This window comes from Mercurialis annua, linkage group LG1-X (genome assembly GCF_937616625.2).
Source record: "Mercurialis annua linkage group LG1-X, ddMerAnnu1.2, whole genome shotgun sequence".
NCBI classification, from domain to species: Eukaryota; Viridiplantae; Streptophyta; class Magnoliopsida; order Malpighiales; family Euphorbiaceae; genus Mercurialis; species Mercurialis annua.
Window position 1 is genome coordinate 51,398,156 of NC_065570.1, and position 19,329 is coordinate 51,417,484.

At 28.0% G+C, this 19,329-nt stretch overlaps 2 protein-coding genes across 2 annotated transcripts; one reads left to right on the forward strand and one right to left on the reverse strand.

The window, feature by feature from the left end:
• Positions 1 to 1,583: 1,583 nt before the first annotated feature.
• Positions 1,584 to 6,186, reverse strand: LOC126665702 (NADH-cytochrome b5 reductase-like protein). Its single transcript, XM_050358579.2, has 13 exons — positions 5,981 to 6,186; positions 5,679 to 5,721; positions 5,440 to 5,515; positions 4,391 to 4,450; positions 4,188 to 4,238; positions 3,836 to 3,890; positions 3,657 to 3,727; positions 3,514 to 3,565; positions 3,019 to 3,096; positions 2,596 to 2,685; positions 2,384 to 2,497; positions 2,022 to 2,090; positions 1,584 to 1,948 (listed from the first exon to the last, which is right to left on the reverse strand). The coding sequence occupies exons 1-13, from the start codon at positions 6,131 to 6,133 to the stop codon at positions 1,892 to 1,894; spliced, it is 969 nt and encodes a 322-aa protein (XP_050214536.1). The 5' UTR covers positions 6,134 to 6,186; the 3' UTR covers positions 1,584 to 1,891.
• An 11,537-nt stretch (positions 6,187 to 17,723) lies between these two features.
• LOC126655344 (uncharacterized) lies at positions 17,724 to 19,266 on the forward strand. The gene is made up of 2 exons (XM_050349481.2): positions 17,724 to 18,554; positions 18,858 to 19,266. The coding sequence occupies exons 1-2, from the start codon at positions 17,856 to 17,858 to the stop codon at positions 19,146 to 19,148; spliced, it is 990 nt and encodes a 329-aa protein (XP_050205438.1). The 5' UTR covers positions 17,724 to 17,855; the 3' UTR covers positions 19,149 to 19,266.
• The last annotated feature ends 63 nt before the right edge of the window (positions 19,267 to 19,329 follow it).

The window sequence follows — 19,329 nt, forward strand, 5'->3', positions numbered from 1 at the left end:
ATGTTTTTTACGTAGTAGTATCAAATTATTAATTAACTGAAAGTGAACTGTTAGTCCACATAAAAAAAAATTAATTAGTAAATTTATATATAACATAGGAAGGGATTATAATAAAAAATAATAACAAAATTTAACAGTAAAAAATTAATTAAAATCATTTAAATGTTTTTATTGTTCATAAATTAATAAGATAACAAAATTATATATGTAAATATAATTTAAATAAACAGTTACCATAATTAATGATTATTGAATTTTTTTGAAAATATTTTCTATATATGTTAGTTTGAGATTTTGTAGGCGATTTGATTTTTATAACAGCTGGTTTGCTTATTAATTATTGAGAGTATTTATTTAATTCAAAAAGTTATTTGTGTAATTTTAAAGTTGGTATTTTTTTTCAACTTTTTTCCCCTAAGTAAAATTGAAAATATTTTGACACATGGAAGGTATTAGTTAATTTTTCTCTTATATTTAAAAACAAATTACAATATATTTCTATCTTCTTTTATTTTTTTAATTTCAATACTAACTTTTTAATTGTTTCTTGGCAAATCATGGTAATATTAATATATACCATAAAGGTTAAGCTATTAATTATCACTTCTTATTAATGGTTAACATATCTTCATGGTTACATTATTTTTTTAATAAATTTATTGATGAAATTACAAGTTAAATTTATATTTCAAGATTTCAAATAGAAGTTTTAAATTGGATTTCTTTCTCTATTATGTAAATTATTTTGTAAAAATTAATCTAAATATATATTAAACAAACTAAACAAATAGTAAATTTTAGTTAACAAACCGAAATTCTATACAAATATATTGTATGGTTTAATTTATTTTATTTTATCACTTTAAGTATGATTTTAAATGAATTGGGTTTCAAATTTGATTAGCCGAAATGAATTGAGCCATGTCACCTTGAAGTATGAGAAAAAAATTCTCATGACACCTTTTTTAAAACTATAATTACAGTTTTAAAAATAATTACATCGCGTACTGTTTTTATTTTTCAAATTATCTTGTTAATTTTAAAAATACCCTTTCTTGTATTTTTTAATTTTATTTTTGTTGGTGTTTTTATGGCATAGTTATAGTGTAATTTATGATGTATTCATAGTGTTTTTATAGTGTACTTATGACTGGATACTGAATGTAATTAGCAATTCATGACTTAATTTTTTGTAATTACTTTATGAAAATATGATAGTTTGAGGATAATTATTAAGGTAGGTCTAGTTAATGAATATTTGTTTTCACAGATAGAAAAAAAATTATTCCATCTCTTTAGTTTTTTTTCTTTCACAGTCCCTTATTTTAAAAGTTTATTTTATTATTTCGAATTTTTTTTACCGTAAGCTTTATCTTTCACCTATTCATTAATCTCATATTTAGACATAATTTACAAGATATATTACTAAATAATTATTAATAGAATTAAAACAGAAAAAATAAATAACTTTATTATTTAAAATTGTATGTAAAACACAAAATAATTTTAAAAATAAAACGGGGAGAGTACCAGTTTGCAAACGACTAAACATTTTTCTTTTTTTTGAGAAGCGACTTAACCAATTTAACATAAAGTAAATGAAATTGAGCAAAAGAAAAGAAGAAATAATATTCTTTGTCCGCATTGTTTAACCTAAATTAATTGGTTAACTGTGCCAATGTCATGCTCATGAAAGCACTAAACCCTCAATTTGCTCATCACAAATACTCTTCCACTCTTCACTTCTTTCCTGCCTGTAAAAACTCAAATCTACAACATTTCCAATTGTTTGAGATTTCTGAAATAAAAGATTCCATTTGGAACATTATTGCAAAATTTTGAGTATAAGTGTAAAATCAGACATATAGTAACTCCAAATGATGCATGCCTCCTAAAATTTGTAAACCATTTGCTCTGTGTATCCAATTTCTTTCAGTATACCACTTAGCTGCAACAATAGTAAAATAACAATAATTTAACAACTGCATAACTGTTATAGCAAATTAAAAGGCATTTCTTACCTCTCCTTGAGAGTAGTCTTTAGCCTTTTCACCAGAAACGTGTTTCATCATACCGGGTGGACCACATACCTGTATTGAGAACAAGTGAATAGGTTTAAACTGAAATCGTACAGACAAGCAAGGCTTGCCGGGTAAAACCAATGATTCTGAAGGCCGGATTTTCAATTCGTGAGCTGGTTTAACAATCAAATTCCATCTCAAGCAATTAACAGTTCAACACACATCAATGTATGCGGAGAAACATTCATAGGACAATAATTATCATTTCAACAAATGGCCCGATTCAGACTCCAATGCAGGATAATTATCTTGTCGAACTAACTCCGTAATGAAGGTAAAAAAATTGAACAAATGATACTTACCAGGACAATTGTATCATCACTAGGACCAGGTAAGCCTTTCACAGCCATATCCTTCGATACGTATCCAACACCTCCTTTCCATTTCTTTGATGGATTGTCTACGGTGTAGAAAACCTGCAAATATTAGCAACAAAAACGAGTAGGTTATTGCAATGAAGAATATTTATGTTTTGCTAATACAACAACTGCTTGTAGGTCAGAGCAACTAAAACCTTGAAATTTGGGTGGCTAGCAGCCAGAAAGTCGAGTTTCTGTACGAGCAGTATATCATCAGGAGAGACATTGGCATAAAGCAACGAGATCTGTTACGATAGCAGCTCATTGTCAAGTGATATTTCTTGTGAGAACAACATAAATTATTTGGTTTACAAATGAGATCATAAAATAGACATTGAGACTAACGGATATCTAAATTACGCTTGGTCAATCCAATATTAAGAGATGTATTGAAATAACGAGAAGATAAAATGGAAATAAAAAGTTAACCAGCCGTAGAATACAATAGAATGCTAACATAAGGATAAAAAATCTATTTGTTTTTTTTTTATTTGAATGCAATTCATTCTTTTGTTTTCGTCGTTGTGTATTTTTCTCAATACGATAGTTATAGAAATAACAATAAAATACGCACTTACCTGAGTGTTGTCATCAGGATTCTTGAGGATAGCTTCAATGACTTGAAGCATGGGAGTAATGCCACTGCCACCAGCAATCTGAAAGAAAGGAAAAAATTACACATACTGGCAGAATAATAAGTTAATGAACTTAGAGAAAATCACACATATGATAATTACTTGAAATAAATATGAACAATATTTAAAGCTGATCTTGCAACACTAACCAGAGGACAAAGGAGAAAGTGATGAACATTACAAGCAAACTAGAGGTCTAAAGATAGATTTCGGAGAACATCATGCATGGATTTTCTTTTTCTTAATACCGGAGCAATTGATGAAATTCACCACTCTAATTAAGATGCAAATGTCATAGTGGCTAATGGCTATTTATAAGCTTAGAACTAATAATAGTAGATATTCATAGCATGCCTGTTGGGAAACAATAACATAACCATTACCCTACTACTTCCACTATCTAAATCTTTCTTCAATTTCTAGATAACCAGCTCTTACCATGCCAATATGTTTCTTCATATTAGGTGAGTATCTGATCTTTTCAATGGGCCTGCAATTAGCAAACGTGTTTCAGCATAAAAAATGGTATAAAGTAGGATTGCTGCTCATTTATCAGTGACCGTGAAAATCCTGCTGCTTACCCTTTAACTTCAACAACATCGCCAGGTTTTAAGCTAGCAAAATGCTGACTCATTTTTCCTTCAGGATACACCTGCAACAATTTAAAGGTTCAGGAGATTTTATTAACAATGATAGTATATCTTTGAGAGCATAATTTAAAGTTAAAATGAGAAAACTATCTAAATCTACAAAAGCATACCTTAATTAACAAGTCAAAATATCCCTTAGCATCTGGGTCTGATATAGGAGTATACCTAAATCAAATAAAGTAGAGTAACTTGAAAGTTAACTTTGGGATAATTCATGAACAAAAAACTATGTTACAAGTAGCATTATTCAAAGTAGATTAAACAGCAAAATAAGCTGCATCAGTTTCACTTTTATTTTTTTTCAAAAGAAAGAATAAGAAGAATATGAAAATCAACAGGATAGAAAGGACATGCACTAGCCATATCCAAACTATAAAAATGAACCTCAACATGAACATACACTAAAAAAGGAAAATATTTGCATATGCAATTCAGATAAGCATATAGAAAAGGAAAACCTACGGACGGATAACATATTTTGTTTTCCCTTCAGCATCATGTCCTATCGGAGCCCTGCAATCATACGAACATATCAAAACAATGAATACATTAAAGGACTTGTGTAAATTATAATTTGAAGATCAGTTGACCACAACTAATGGATTCTACGGATAATTAATAAAAGTGCTAGAATACGCTTTTCAGCTGCTGAAAGGATAAGATACCTTGTAAGAATGCATGATGCAATGTCTAAACCCAACTTGGCAGAAGGATCGAATGAAAACCTAACATTTCAGGAAAGAAAAAAAAATCAGTGCTCTCTTTGGAAAATATCCAGATATTACCATGATATCATATCTATTTCTTGTAGGAACCGTACTCCACAATAATTAAAACAAAAATTGAACATTTACAGCACTTTCATGTCATTCAAACAAGTATTTGTTTCTCAGTATTCATTACACATATCCTGATATATAACGACTTTCATTCATGATCAACACTTCCAATATTACATAAGTGAAGCACACATTCGGCAACATCTTGCAAAAACAAACAGATAAGATGGACCTATATACAAACTTTAATAGCATGCAAGGCAGCTAACTACCCAAGAAAAAATTCCTTAAAAAATGACCTCTTACAGGTAAATTTATCTTAGATTATTAGATTACAGTGAAAAGTTCAATACAAAGATGGAGGCAGGAAATTGGAAAAGGCTCTCAACAAAATCACATATATTATATCACTTATATTAGGCAAACTCACGAGTTCACCAACAATCAATTTAGCCATCGTATGATTGCATTATTAAATTCTCCAAGGGAAATTTTTCACAAGTGGATTTCAGTGGATTCCAGACACATATTAACAGAACAAAACCAGAAATAGCAGAATTAAGGCATTATTCTTTATCTTTAGTTTGAAATTTTAGAATGCAACTGTAAGAGAAAATTCCATCCAAAATAGTTGAATCCTCTCCATTCTTCCTTTTGCAATAGATGATAAGTTAAGACTATGCACAAAATAAAATAATTTAAAACTTCATAGCCACACCCCATCAGACTTTAGTATATAATGAGAAGCACACTTTAGCATCCCACTAGATCAATTTGAATCCTAGTATCCTACACGAAGAAAAAAGTTCCCTATGCACAGAACGAATCTCCAATGGTTGACTTTTGAAATGATCGGATGAGCTGGCCATAAGAAATCGAGTTTGACTTAACTAATATCAAATCAAACAGCAAAGTAATTGAATAGTAGTTGATACCTAAATAGCTGAGTGTTGTGGCTAACTGTGGCAGTATCTTGCAGCTTAAATTCAAGCCATTTATCCGATTTAAGAGCTGAACAGGCAAAACTGCACAAATTAAGCTTCCAATGTGCAAGGAAATATAAGAACTCATAAAGCAAGTAATTAAGTGGGTACATAAAATTCAAAGCCTTCCAATGCCAAGTTCTCTAAAAAGCATCCTTCAGTTTTCATAGATAGGAGAAACAAAGACTAACCAACTTTAGGACCGGCATCTGCTTTGACTTCATCAAGATGAGCCTGTTATTAAAGATAGACATGAGTTCTGGATGCAGAGAAACATTACGTAAACCCAAACAGTACAGCCATTTTATATACTTAAATTCTTAAATTAGCATCAAGTAATAGAAATAGAACTTGCATTTACACCCCAAAATCAAATTTAGATTAGGGATCACAAATCAAATCACAGTAAGAAAATGAACATGATCATCTCTGAAAAAGAACATTCCAATTAAAAACAAAAACGCATTTTAACAAACAGGCGGATAAAATTTACCAAATTTGGGGAGGAGTAACAGTACAAATAAGAGATTCCACCAGAAACTGCTGCAATCACTCCAATTGGAATGCGAAACCCGTTGAACTTTGATTGCCCTCCAAATCCAATCGGAGTGGCTTTACCCAGTCTCCTGAAGAATGTAGACGCCATTCTTTTTAGTTTTTGGTGAAGACAGTATAGCTATAACCCGATTAATCAACACTGATCATTAATTTATCAAATATGTAATTTATTACATTTAGAAAATATATACCTAATATGTCCCTAATATTTTACCCAAAGTGCACATATGATCCTCGTGTTTTTTCTGTTTCAAAACGGTACATATAAACAGTGCTGAAGTTGAGTAGGAAAATGCCACATGGCCTGTAGTTACCACTAGCAAAACGGTCAAGCGTTGCTTTGGCATTTTTATAATAAAAAAATAATATGTATTAAATTTTATATGATTTTAATTAATTATTTTCAATAAGTAATTTAATTATTCTTAACTGTTACATGACTTTAATTATATCATTATGTTAAAATATATTTATATATCTTGATAAAGGTTGCATTACAATAATAATATCATTTAAAATGCATTCTATTGGAGTATAAATAAAAACTAAATTAAGAATATTAACATATTACAATATTAATTTAAGATTATTTAAATAATAATTAATAATGGAAAATACTTTACTGTAGATAAAATCTAATTCCGCTAACATTTAATAATTAGATTCACAAATGTTTTAGTTAATATAATTATTAATTTATTGAATATTAAATATAAAAAGTAATTATATTTTTGAAAAAAAAGTATAATCTGTAATTTATTATATTATAATACTCATATAATGACAATTTTTACAATAGATTTATATATTATCAAACAAATTTATTTAAATTTTCTGTTAATATGAGATGAATAGTTAGTAATATAGAAAGATGTATTCATTGGAGGTGTAGTAGATAAAGAAGTTCACTTTACCCTCTTTTATATTTTATTAGCGTCGTTTCATGTGTTTCACACGTGATTTGTAGTGTGACTCGTCAAATTATCAAATAATATTTAATCAGGAATAATTTATCTTTATTTATTATTGTAAATAATTACTTTAATAGTTTAACATTTTTAATTGAGACTCAAATTTTATAATTATAAAAAATTTAAATAAAAAACATCAAATGATAATTAAAATAGTAATTTATTAGAAGTAAATTATCTTATTGTAATATCCCGTATTTTTTTGACTGATTCTAATGAACTTTCCGATGTTGTTTTGATTTCTCAAAGTGTTTTGACTCGTTTCGATATGTCGTTTTGGATTTGTTTTGTATGCCTTGGGCCTATGTGACTAATTTTGGACCTTGAAATTTAATCGGTAATTCGTCAGAGGGGTTTTGAGAATTTTCCGGAAATAATTCTAATTCTAAATGTGTATTTAAAGAAAATTAGTTTTATTTTTATTAAGAATAAAAATATCATTATTAATAAAGTATTTATAAAGGGTAAACTTGTAGTTGTGTTTAAAGGAAATTGGCTTGATTTTCTTATGATTAAAAATAATATTATTGATAAAATATTTTAAAGGGTAAATTTGTATTTGTGTGTTTTAAACAAACCCTATTTATGAAAGATTATAAATATCTAAACCCTAGCCTCCTTAAGAAAAAAATATTAAACGTCGGAGATACCTTATATTGAAGGCATCCTTATTTTCGTTTCTTCTTCTCAGTTGTCCTTTACCACTTATTCTTTTCAAGACCCGTCGACTGTTCGTACTTCAGATGCGAACCAGAGCTAGATTGCTTGTCAGGTTTCACGTGGAATAGCAAGTAGTGAGTTTATATCTCTATTTACCTCTTTATTAAGCAATTATTATATTTTTTTATATATATATATATATATATATATATATATATATATATATATATATATATATATAAGCAGCTTTTAAACTGTTTTTTCGGTATTGTGAATTTGATTTGGAACGTGCTACTCGATGGGCATCATCGGGACTGCGTGCGCACCGGTAATGATTATAGTATTGAGGTAGGTTTGAGATATGTCTCACCTTAGTGAGAGCACCGAAGATACGTCTCCTGAGCTCACTATTTATTAAGTGATAGTCGGGAATCGGTTATTGAGATACTTCTCACCGACACGAAAATGGATTTAAAATTGTGGTTTAGGATTTCATTGATAATCCATAATGAAAATGTTTTATTGAACGTTTTTAAAGGTGTTCAACTTAATAAATGTAAATGGTTATATAAACTCTACTTAGTAAATCTGACCCTGTTGTTTTCCCAAATTTTCCAGGTTTATGATTTGAGCATTGGTCGATCTCCGTTTCTTCATTCTCGGAGGTTCTTTATTTTATTTCAGAATAAAAAAGTCGAACTCTAGACCGCAGTAGTAGTATCAGTATTTATGTTTTAGTCTTATATTTTATATTTTAGACTATTATTTGTTGGAATGATCCAAATGTTATTTTATCAGCTTTGACATGATTACAGTGTTTATGGTATTTTTATATATTGCTGTGCTGTTGGAATTATAATTTGAGATTAAGCATACTTTGAATATATGTTGCTTATATGTACTGCTAGATTAGGCTGAAATCTTGGTTGCCCCAAGCATGTGGTTTTATGCAGGTACATTATTTTAATTGTGTTAAGTTGGTTATCCGCAAGGCTAGTTATGGGTTTTGGTACAAACATACCCATACACTAGAGCCGGTCACGATTCATGAAAATGGGTCGTGACACTTATTCAAAATTTTATGGAAATGTTTTCATTTTACATCTCCCCCTCAGTTTACATCCCCCTTCTTCCAAAAACTTTGGAAGAGGGGGAGACATTTTCGGAAGACATCTCCCCCTATGGGGAGATGTAAACCGAGAACCTCCCCATAAATTTTTTTAAAAAATTATTTATCGATTTTTTTTTTTTAAATATAAACAAAAAATATTTTTGACAATTAAACGAAATTTTAAATTTAAACGAAAAAATTTAGAAATTAAATGAAAGACATTTTCGATTAAACAATTTTGTTTTTTAAATTAAATGAATTTTTTCTGAAATTAAACGAAAAACATTTTTCAAATACAAAAATAATTTGAAATAATTTACAATTAAATAAAATTAAACGAGATTTTCGTTATCCGTTCTTCGTGTTTAAATGTGAGTTGAGAGGATTTGAATATAAGTTTTAGAATTAAAAAAAAAAGTAAAAGGGTATTTAGGTAAAAAAGGGCGGTGCCTAGTAATTTAGGGACGGTATTTAATAATCCAGTTATTTTAACATAGTAGTTTATTTTAATTAGTACTTTAACTTTAATGATTATTTTAATAGTTTTAATTAAAAATTATATTTTATAACGTGAAAAGGACATTAACATAAATGTGCATGTTTCCCTCATAAATACTCTTATAAATAGTATAGATATATACGTCATTTTAATTTTACTTTTATGTATAGTATAATAAAATATAATCATAAAAACAAATAGTATAATAAAAAATAAAAAATAAAAAATACACTTAAAGTGAATAAATATATTCTTAAAATTTGAAATAAAAATTAATAATTTCATAATTTTAATTTTTAAAATCTATCATTATATTATTTTTCTATCCATACTTAAAAATGATGAAATGAAATGAAAGTGATAGTATAAAAATATATTATTCTACTACAACAATGGAGTATATATTTATTTTAAGAATAAATTCTTAAGGTGCCATATTTAACAGATTAATGAGGTATTAAAAAATAATTAAATGTGTTAAAAAGTTAAATTTAAGAATTAAGTGTGAATATATTACTTGTTTATTTAACTCCATCTGCCACAGTTAAATATAAAGTGGTAGTAGAAAATTTTGTCCCACTTTTTTTTTTTTTGAAATTAAATTTTGTCCCTCTTGATGATACCTAGGAATTGTTGCAATCTTTTAACTTTCTATTTCCTGTCGTTTTCCACCATTTCAGACTCTCTATTAAGGGTGGGCAAAACAATCTGTCAAACCGATTAACCGAACCGAAACTGTAAAACCGAACTGAAAAATGTGGTTAACCGGTCCAAAAATTTAGATTTAGGTTTTGATTTTGAATTTTTATAGTTAATGGTTTAGGTTTAAGTTTCGGAGTTTTAAAAACCGCGGTTAACCGGTTTATAAATAATATATACTTTTATAATTTTTTTATGTATGTACATGCATATTTTTTAATGATTTAAATAAAATACATTTTATAATCTACATACAAAAAATTCTAAACACAAAAACATATTTAGTAAATATTTTATGTTGCGGTATATTTTAATTTTAGAAGAATATACATACATATATATATATATATATATATATATATATATATATATTTATATGTATTGAAAGAACTTTATCTTCCTTAATAAAATATTTATCTAGAATGAAGATTAAAGTTTAATTATTAGACTATGTTTAAAATTTTATCTATAAAGTAAATTTTTTTCATATCTAATTTGTCTAATGGTTATATGGTTAAAAACCGCAAAATCGAAAAACCGAACTGTTTTAAATAATTAACCGATTTAATGGTTAACCGTCTAAAATTTTACGTTTAGGTTTTTAATTTTAAAAACCGTAATACTATGGACCGGTTTATAAATTTCTCGCGTGGACCGGTTAACCGGTCCATGTCCACCCCTGCTCTCTATCATCTACGTTTTGTTTTATTATTTCTGTTGTTTGATAGCCATGTCGTTTTTTTTCACTTTAATGTATAGTATAATAAGTTGAGTTTAATGTTGCTCATTACAGTACAAATTTGACCTTTCAACTAGAGACGATAGACAATCAACATAAATTTTAATATTTTTTTATCAGTATTCTATTTCAACTTGTCATTTTTATTAATTAGACCATATTATATCACAAGGCTTAATCGATAGAAATAAAATAAAATTTAATCCTTCAACTGATTAATTTAAAATTAAACAAAAATTTAAAATACTTTTTTAAAACCAAATAAAGAAATAATTATTAAATTGTAATTATTTATGTGATAATTTGTTAATAGTAATATAATCAACAAAATTTTATCAGATAAGTATATATAATTAATAAATAATATCAATGAAAACAATTACTTTTATGTATAAATTAGTATAATATTAAGTAAAAAATTAAACAGATTGGTTATAATTTTTTAATAGTTCAATAAATTTAAAGTAAATCTAAATAATAAAATTTTATTAAATTTAATATATTTTATATAAATTATAAAAATATTTATTAAACAATTAATTAATATATATATATATATATAACCAAATTAAAATTAAAACAAATTAATGAACTTATTTTTAAATATGCAATATTTTAAATTGATAAATATTTTATTAAATTTTTAGTTTAAAATTGGACTACTTTAAAAATATGAAATTTAATATATTCTAAAACTGAGATTTAATGTATGGCTTAAGATGCCGATAGTAGTACTATTGGGGTTCATAATTGCAGCTTCATATCTCATCAGCATTTTCTTCTCGCAAAAGCATTAACATTTAAGGAAATTTTATTTTAGTTCATACGAATCGGTGTATTATATTTGAAAGTGATTCCCTTGCGCTAGTTAAGACTTTTTGTGGTTAGTCAACAAACTGTTTTTGTGTGAAAAATACAATTCAAGACTGTGGGGATTTATTTGCTCAGTCTTTTGAAAGTTTTGTTGTAATTTATATATAAGGAGTATGACGAATATGAATGCTAATGTCTTCCAGATAATCATATTTAACGCCTGATATCAATTATTGGAGTTCGAATATTTCAGCTTCTATTTTACCTATCTTATATTTTGTTTCTTCATAATTAATTAACGCGTACATTTCAAAAAAATGAAAAAAATGAATATATTGTTTTTTCTTTTTATACGTTTCAGTAAAAAATATACTACTTCTTGAAAAAGATTAATTAAATAGGAAGTATGCCTTGATTATGACAAATTGTCTGAAACAAGTGATAAGAAAAGAAATTCTTAATCAAATTTTCATTTGGTGCTATCCGTAGAATTAGTGTGTAACATAACCTTTCGGCTTCACAATCTCAAGACTTTTATACTAGTAAGACCCATTTTATTATTTTATAAAACAAATTAAGCCAAATTTTCATTGATTAGTACAAAAGTTGCCCAAAAATGATAAAAGAAGAAGTGATTTTGAATCAACTTTTATTGGCTTAACCTATTATTAGGTTCTTAAACTATACGTCTTTTAATTATCTAATCCTTAAATTAAATTTTGTCTCTTTTTGGTCCCTAAATTTAAAAAAAACGTATGTTCAAGTCTCTGAATGGATTTCTGTTAAATGCGTGAACTCGCATTCTATTTTTCTCGAGCGATCAAAACAATGCACTACCACGTAAGACCCACGTGGACAAGAGAAATATGTTGATTGGCCTTGAATGAAACACCCCCGTTTTGTTAAAATTTCTGTTTGATACAAAATGACGTTATTTTATTTCAATCAAAACCACAAAATGACATCGTTTTGTTAAAATTTCTGTTTGATAACAAAATTTTCAATATAAAAACTGAATATATAAATAAATTAAAAAAATGTTATTAACATTTTATATTTTTATTAATATTTATAAAATATAATAAAACAAACAATTAATATTATTAATATTTGATATTTTTCTTATTGTTTATAGAAATAAAAATAAATAGAAAGTTGATAATAGAGAGTCCATTGGAGTAAAATTTGAAATACAGTAGACCCTCTAATAATTAATATTTAATAAATTAATAATTCTAATAATTAATAAAATTTTAGGAAACCAACTTCAATTTACGCCTTATGTATATTCAATAAATTAATAATTCGAATAATTAATAAAAACTTTATCCACCATGTATATTAATTATTAAACGGTCGACTGCATCAATCTTTATTTTAAGATGCCCTTTATTTTATAAAATATGCTATGTAAAATAAAGAGTATAATTGGAGATGCTAAAAAAAGTACTTTGCCTTGAACAACCTGCTCAACAAGGAATCATCGTTGCTACTAAGATTTCATGCTCGCCGGGCCAACATAGATACAGTAGACCTTCTAATAATTAATATTTAATAAATTAATAATTTTAATAATTAATAAAATCTTAGAAAACCAACTTCAATTTACGCCTTATGCAATATTCAATAAATTAATAATTCTAATAATTAATAAATTTTAATCCAACATATATATTAATTATTAAAAAGTCGACTGAAGTATTTTTTAAAAATTCATTTCACCAAATTTTCTAGATTTACAAAGTCTATCTCAATTTGCCTAACATGTTCTTTTTTTCTCTTCTCAATTACTGTCCCACCAAAAAAATTTCATCAACCGTCTTTTTATTCATCAAATCAAACAACCATCTTTAATAAAAAAACTTCTAACACCAAAACAAATACCTAAAAAAATCTCTCCATTTTCTTATGTTCTAGGATCTTGGTCAAATTAATAATTTTTGATATGCAAGCCAAATAAATTTCAAAAATACTTGCTGTAATCAATAATCCTTCACATACAAATCAAAAGATTTTGATAAAGTCAGAAGAGCACCCAAAATTGATCAAATAGAAAAGAATTTTCTTAATTTTCTGGAGCTTTTAAATAAATTAGATAAAAAAGAACTAAAAAGGACGAAAGAGGTGGGTTTCCGGCTAAAAAGGCTAAAAACCACCTCTCTAACTAGGGGATTAATATTTTTTCTAGAGAAAAATGAGACTTTTTATTTCTACAATATAATTATAGACACATAAAATGGCATAGATAGAGTAATAACAAACAGAAAAAAAAAAGTTTACATAAGAATGGTTCGATTAATGTTTTCATATTGTAAAAGTTGTGAAAAATTAGAGTTCTAATCTCTATATTGTCACATCCATTTATGTTGATGAGAATTTATCACCTTTATGATTTACGGCGAATGTAACAAGATAAAAAAATGTACAAATATAGATAAAAGTTTTTCTATTTGATCAATTCGCTGCCTAAGCTTATACCACTTGAGTGATAATTCATTGGTCCAAAATAGTTAAAGTTATTATTCAGTTTTGCAGTCCTTATGAAAATTAAATGAATTTAAGTCTGATTGACAAACTAGAATGTAGACAGAAATGATAAAACAGTTACATTCATTATAACTTCTGAATCAACAATAAAAGTAAATCAGAATTGTATATAAGGTGATGGAAATGTATATGGTCTCAACAATTTGATTAAGATTGTGGATTGAGATGGAAAGCATAGCCATTGTCCATGTCAAAAAATACTATGATATTGCTGTCAGATTCTGAGTAGGTGTCGTACTTCTATTGAACTCCAACAATTACACCTCAATAATTTATTTAGTATCCACCAATGAAAAATTACATTATAAAACAGCTATTATATATAGAATGATAAGCCAATTAGAGCTAGATACGTCCTTCACAATTTTGTCTATCACCTCTATATTTTTAAACCTTATTTATCACTTCATCATGAATAAAAATTGTTGAGCATATGTCTTGCTCTTATAATTTTGTCATTTCATAGAAGATGATTAGGGGGTTAAGGGTAAATCAAATCACAACTTTTAGTACAATTAATTACGAAATAAATTTTAAAATTTCGCAAAATTAGGATCAATTTTTATCTTTTGGCAAACACGAAGCTATTTTTCGGTGAAAAATATAGACGTGGACATCATAATATAAATTGTATTGATAGCCAAATTATCATTTTTTTTCAACAGAAAATAGGACGGTGCTCCTACTACCGATGGTTTTGGCAAATTTAAAAATTTGTATAGTAATTACAAAACATAATCCACATAAGTATATATACGACAAAATTAGATAGACCAATTAATATCGATTGTTTTTATATCTTTTATGTTTTATTCCGCTCTGTTAAACAATTATCAATTTTTTCCCCCATTCCCTTTCTTGATTAATAATACTACTATTTTATAAATGCGTTCTTCCTTAATATTTAGATTCCACTAATTATTAAATATAATAGGGTATAATTTCTCACAACTAACAACCTATAAACTACAAATTTGTGAGTTTTAAAGATAATATTCAAATCTACCAATTGATATTGCACTTGTCTGCTTGTTAGTGAAGATAAGATACTGTCTGAAATTTTAAAAAACAAAATCATAATCACGAAGGTAATCATCTTAATGTGACAGAATATGTAACCCATGTGCACTGCTAGTTCTAAATGTAAAAACATTACACAAGTATTATCATTCAGAGTGCACTACTCGAAAATGGCAGCTCTTGCTATATTTATCCCTTGATTCAACGGCTATAAATTAGTATCATGTGCTTATGAGTTCAACACTATCATTTAATATAAAAATGTTTGCATGATGAAAGAAACGGCTGATAATTATTTTCTTTTAGTCTAAATTATGCAGTGATAGTAAATGAATGTTTGTCTTTATACGTATCAATAAATATCTTGCCAATAACGGAGTAGTTTATAGGAGGGTGTATTAATCGATTTAAAATTCAGTTTTTTTTCGAGGATAAAAAAAAATTCAGTTTTTCAAGACAATAAAAATCAAAGCCAAATTGAAGAGTAAACTCTGATTCGGTTCGGTTAGGTTTATTTTGATTTAACAAAATACTAGAATAATGTTTCCTTTTTAAAAATTTAAAGATAAAAAGTAAACAATCGACATGTATTGAATATATAAATCAAATCTAAGTTAAATTTTAATATATTGTACATTTTAACCATTTTAACACATAAAAAATATTTTTTTTTAAAATGCCTCTGTTACGTAAAGAATTAAAAAGTTAGATAATTCTTGTCAAAAAAAGTCAAGTAATTATAGTTAATTTATGACGTTATTATTAAATTATCCTTTTAAAAATTTAAACAAACAATTACATGTTAATAATTTACAAAATCCAAAGCCTTTATATGAATATTGACTACCAGAATTTCATACGCATTAAAGTCATATTTTGACACTATAACTAAATTAATGTCAATATGATAAAATTTAAAGGTATTTTAATAATTTCGTGTTACTATAACCAATTAGTGTTGATATGATAAGATCTAAGAATATTTTAATAATTTTATATTTAAATAATACTACTTTTTTATGGGACGGAGGAAGTACTATTTAAAAATCTATTATTATGTAGTTTTCTTTTAAATTTTTAAAAATAAAAAATCAAGTCAAACCAATTTTTTTAAAGAAATTAGAAGATATAAACCAAACCGACTATATTTAATTTGGTTCGGTTTGATTTTGCATTCAGCTCGGTTTGTTGCACACCCCTAGTAGATAAATTGGTATTTTCATCTACGAAAATTTATAAAGAAAATTCGAGTTTGAATCTTCACTCGACCAGATTCATTTATTTACAACAAAATTGATGACTTTTATGTTAAATATTTTCTCTGTTCTATAATACTTGTCGCTTTTTTCTATTTCACAAATTAAAAAATAATAAGTATGTCCCGGTTTATACATAAATTTACTAGATTATTCTGCGTCACATTTTAGACAAATATTAAGAAAGCTTTTATTAAGATATATTTTCCTATTTTATCAATAGTAACGGTAGTGGAGTTTTGCATAACATTTATTTTAACATGATTAAAGAAAAAGGTTAAATAAGAAAATTCAGTGTAAAAATTGTCTAAACTAAAACGTGAGAGTTTTAAAATAGGAGGAGGGAGTTGTTGGTACAAAAATTAAATTTGAAAAGATAAGGAAAAGAAAAGTGCTAAGTGAGAGTAAAGAGAGTATTGTGGAAATCCCACATTACTTAGAAGAGCTCATTTAATTGAGCTTATAAGGTTGATCTCTCACACTTGGGTTTAGGCCCCAAAGGGTATCCAGTTTTGTGAACGGGCTAGAAGTTACATCCTACCCGATTTACCACGCGCGCGCCGTCCGGCCGGCTGGTCAGGTTCGGCTCGGTTTTAGCACTTAATAAATTTTTTATTTCTGAAATCTTTTTGTAACGGTTTTATTTTTGAATAAAACACAATCCCTGATTTTTTTCCCACGTTTTAACTCACTGCTTTAATAAAGGAAAACTGCTGTCTTCCCCATCAGAAAAAAATAATCGTTTTACAGAACAGCTATTTTCTTAAAAACAAAACTGAGTTCTTGAGCAATAAAAAGAAAGGTGTAATTGACCGCTGAATACAGTGCAGTATTCATCGGAGTTCGGCTGTTTTATCCTGTGGGCGACGTGGTACGTACGACTGCTTGCACCATCAGAGGCAGAGCCGCGAAACGTATTAAAGAGAACGACCTAGTCCGCGACTCAGCCAGAAACATTGTTTGGTAATTTCGTTCCATTTCATAAACTGTTCCAACAAAGAGAGTACTGTTTTTATGTTGAATATTCAGTTATGGAACAAAGAGAGTATAAGAGAGTGAGCTGGTGGTGGTTGGTGTAGCTCACACAGATCCAATCGGAAGAATAAAAGAAATCATATGTTAAATTAATTAAATAATTTGTACGGTTGGTAATGATCTAAAGCTAAGCAGAAATGAAAATAATTTTGATTCCTCCATACCTCTCTGATGATTGGTCATAAATGCTGACTTGAAAAATAAAATTGAAAAAGACCCTTTTTCAGAGTGGCAAAATCCTGTCCTTACTTGCCTTGACATCATCAACCATATACTACTCACAAATATCTACATTTTTCTCTAATTCTTGACTATAAATATTTGAGCATCAGAGTTTTATTTTTCTTATGCAACTCTGAATAAACTAGTTTTTCTGTTTCTTGGATTCTTGATTTTTTTCACTATGGTGTAGTTTTGTAGAAGAATTAGTCCAGAAATGCCATTTTTAATTCAGAATTAAATGGCATTGCTATTTCATAAACTGAATTATACACCATTTTTTCTTGGTGGTGTGCATGAAAAAACAACTCGGTATAGAGCAAGATCAGATCTTCAAGTAGCTGACGGTTTTTCTTCGGTTTCTATTCAAATTGATGCCGGTAAGAGTTCGTCTCAATCCCATAAGATTTCAGGATCAGGTGCTCTTCCAAAAGAGAACGGAAACCCGCTTAAACAAGAAAATACGGTTGGCATAATTGGAGGTCTTTCTGTTCTATCAACTCTTATTTTCTTGGAGAAGCTTGTTTGGATGAGCTCGAGAAACCATCCAAACGAAAACATTCCGTTTATCGTCTCTAGCGATCCTTCCCTGAGTCGAGTTCTTGCATCGAATAATTATGTACATTCATTTAGTAGTAGAATTTCCATCCCAGAGCGGAATGTTGATGCGATGATTACGAATTTAAGGTGTAAAAGGAAGTTCCTTGAGCAATCCGGTGCCCGTTGTATAGTTATGCCGTGTCATCTTTCGCATTCTTGGTATGAAGAGATATCTGAGGGAAGTTTGCTGAAATTTTTTCATGTTGGTGAGTGTGTTGCTGATGAGCTTAAGGAAGCTAAGTTGAAGCCACTTGAAGCTGGAAGTGATGTCAGAATTGGTTTGCTTGCTTCAAATGCTACTTTGTCCGCTAATTTTTATCAGGAAATGCTTCAGAATCAGGTAAAATTTCTAAGAAATCATACCCTTAATTACTAGAAAGAGCATTCACGAATTTGACTGTCAGATTACTTGTCAAGATTATTCCATGATTACTTGTCAAGATTATTGCATGTTTACTTGTCAAGTCCTACGTTTTGATATTTCATTTCTATCTCCAAAAAGACTTCTAGAACTCCAAAACTTTACATTTTTATAATCTATTATTGTGAAATTACCATTTTGGGCGTTTTATGTTTCAGCATTTCCGTGCAGCATAGATGGTGATAAATGACAAGTTTTCTAAGCGTTACAATTAATTTGCAGGGTTTTGAAGTTGTGTTGCCAGACAAGGCGAACATGGATCATATTCTAGTTCCTGTAACAGAAGCATTGAAACGAAAGGACATGGTAGGCGCACAGAATCTACTAAGAATAGCGATTCAGATTCTCCTGATGGGAGCAGTCAACATTGTAATCCTCGCATCCGATGAGTTTCAGGGTCTTCTGCCGCAGAACGATCCTCTTCAGAAAAAATGTCTAGATCCCATGGATGCTTTGGCAAGGTCAGTCATAAAATGGGCAAACAAAGAAGACAAGTTACATATCAAAACCTGAAATCATCCATAGTATGTTCATATTCACCATTTGTTTGTTTTATTGAATATCATATATCAGTTTAACTGCAGCCTGTGTTCATAGAATTTAATGCTACTACTTGAATCTGTTACTATTATCATTCCTTAAGCTAACTAAGAACATAAAATTTGATAAATCACATTATCAAACTTGTCGGCAA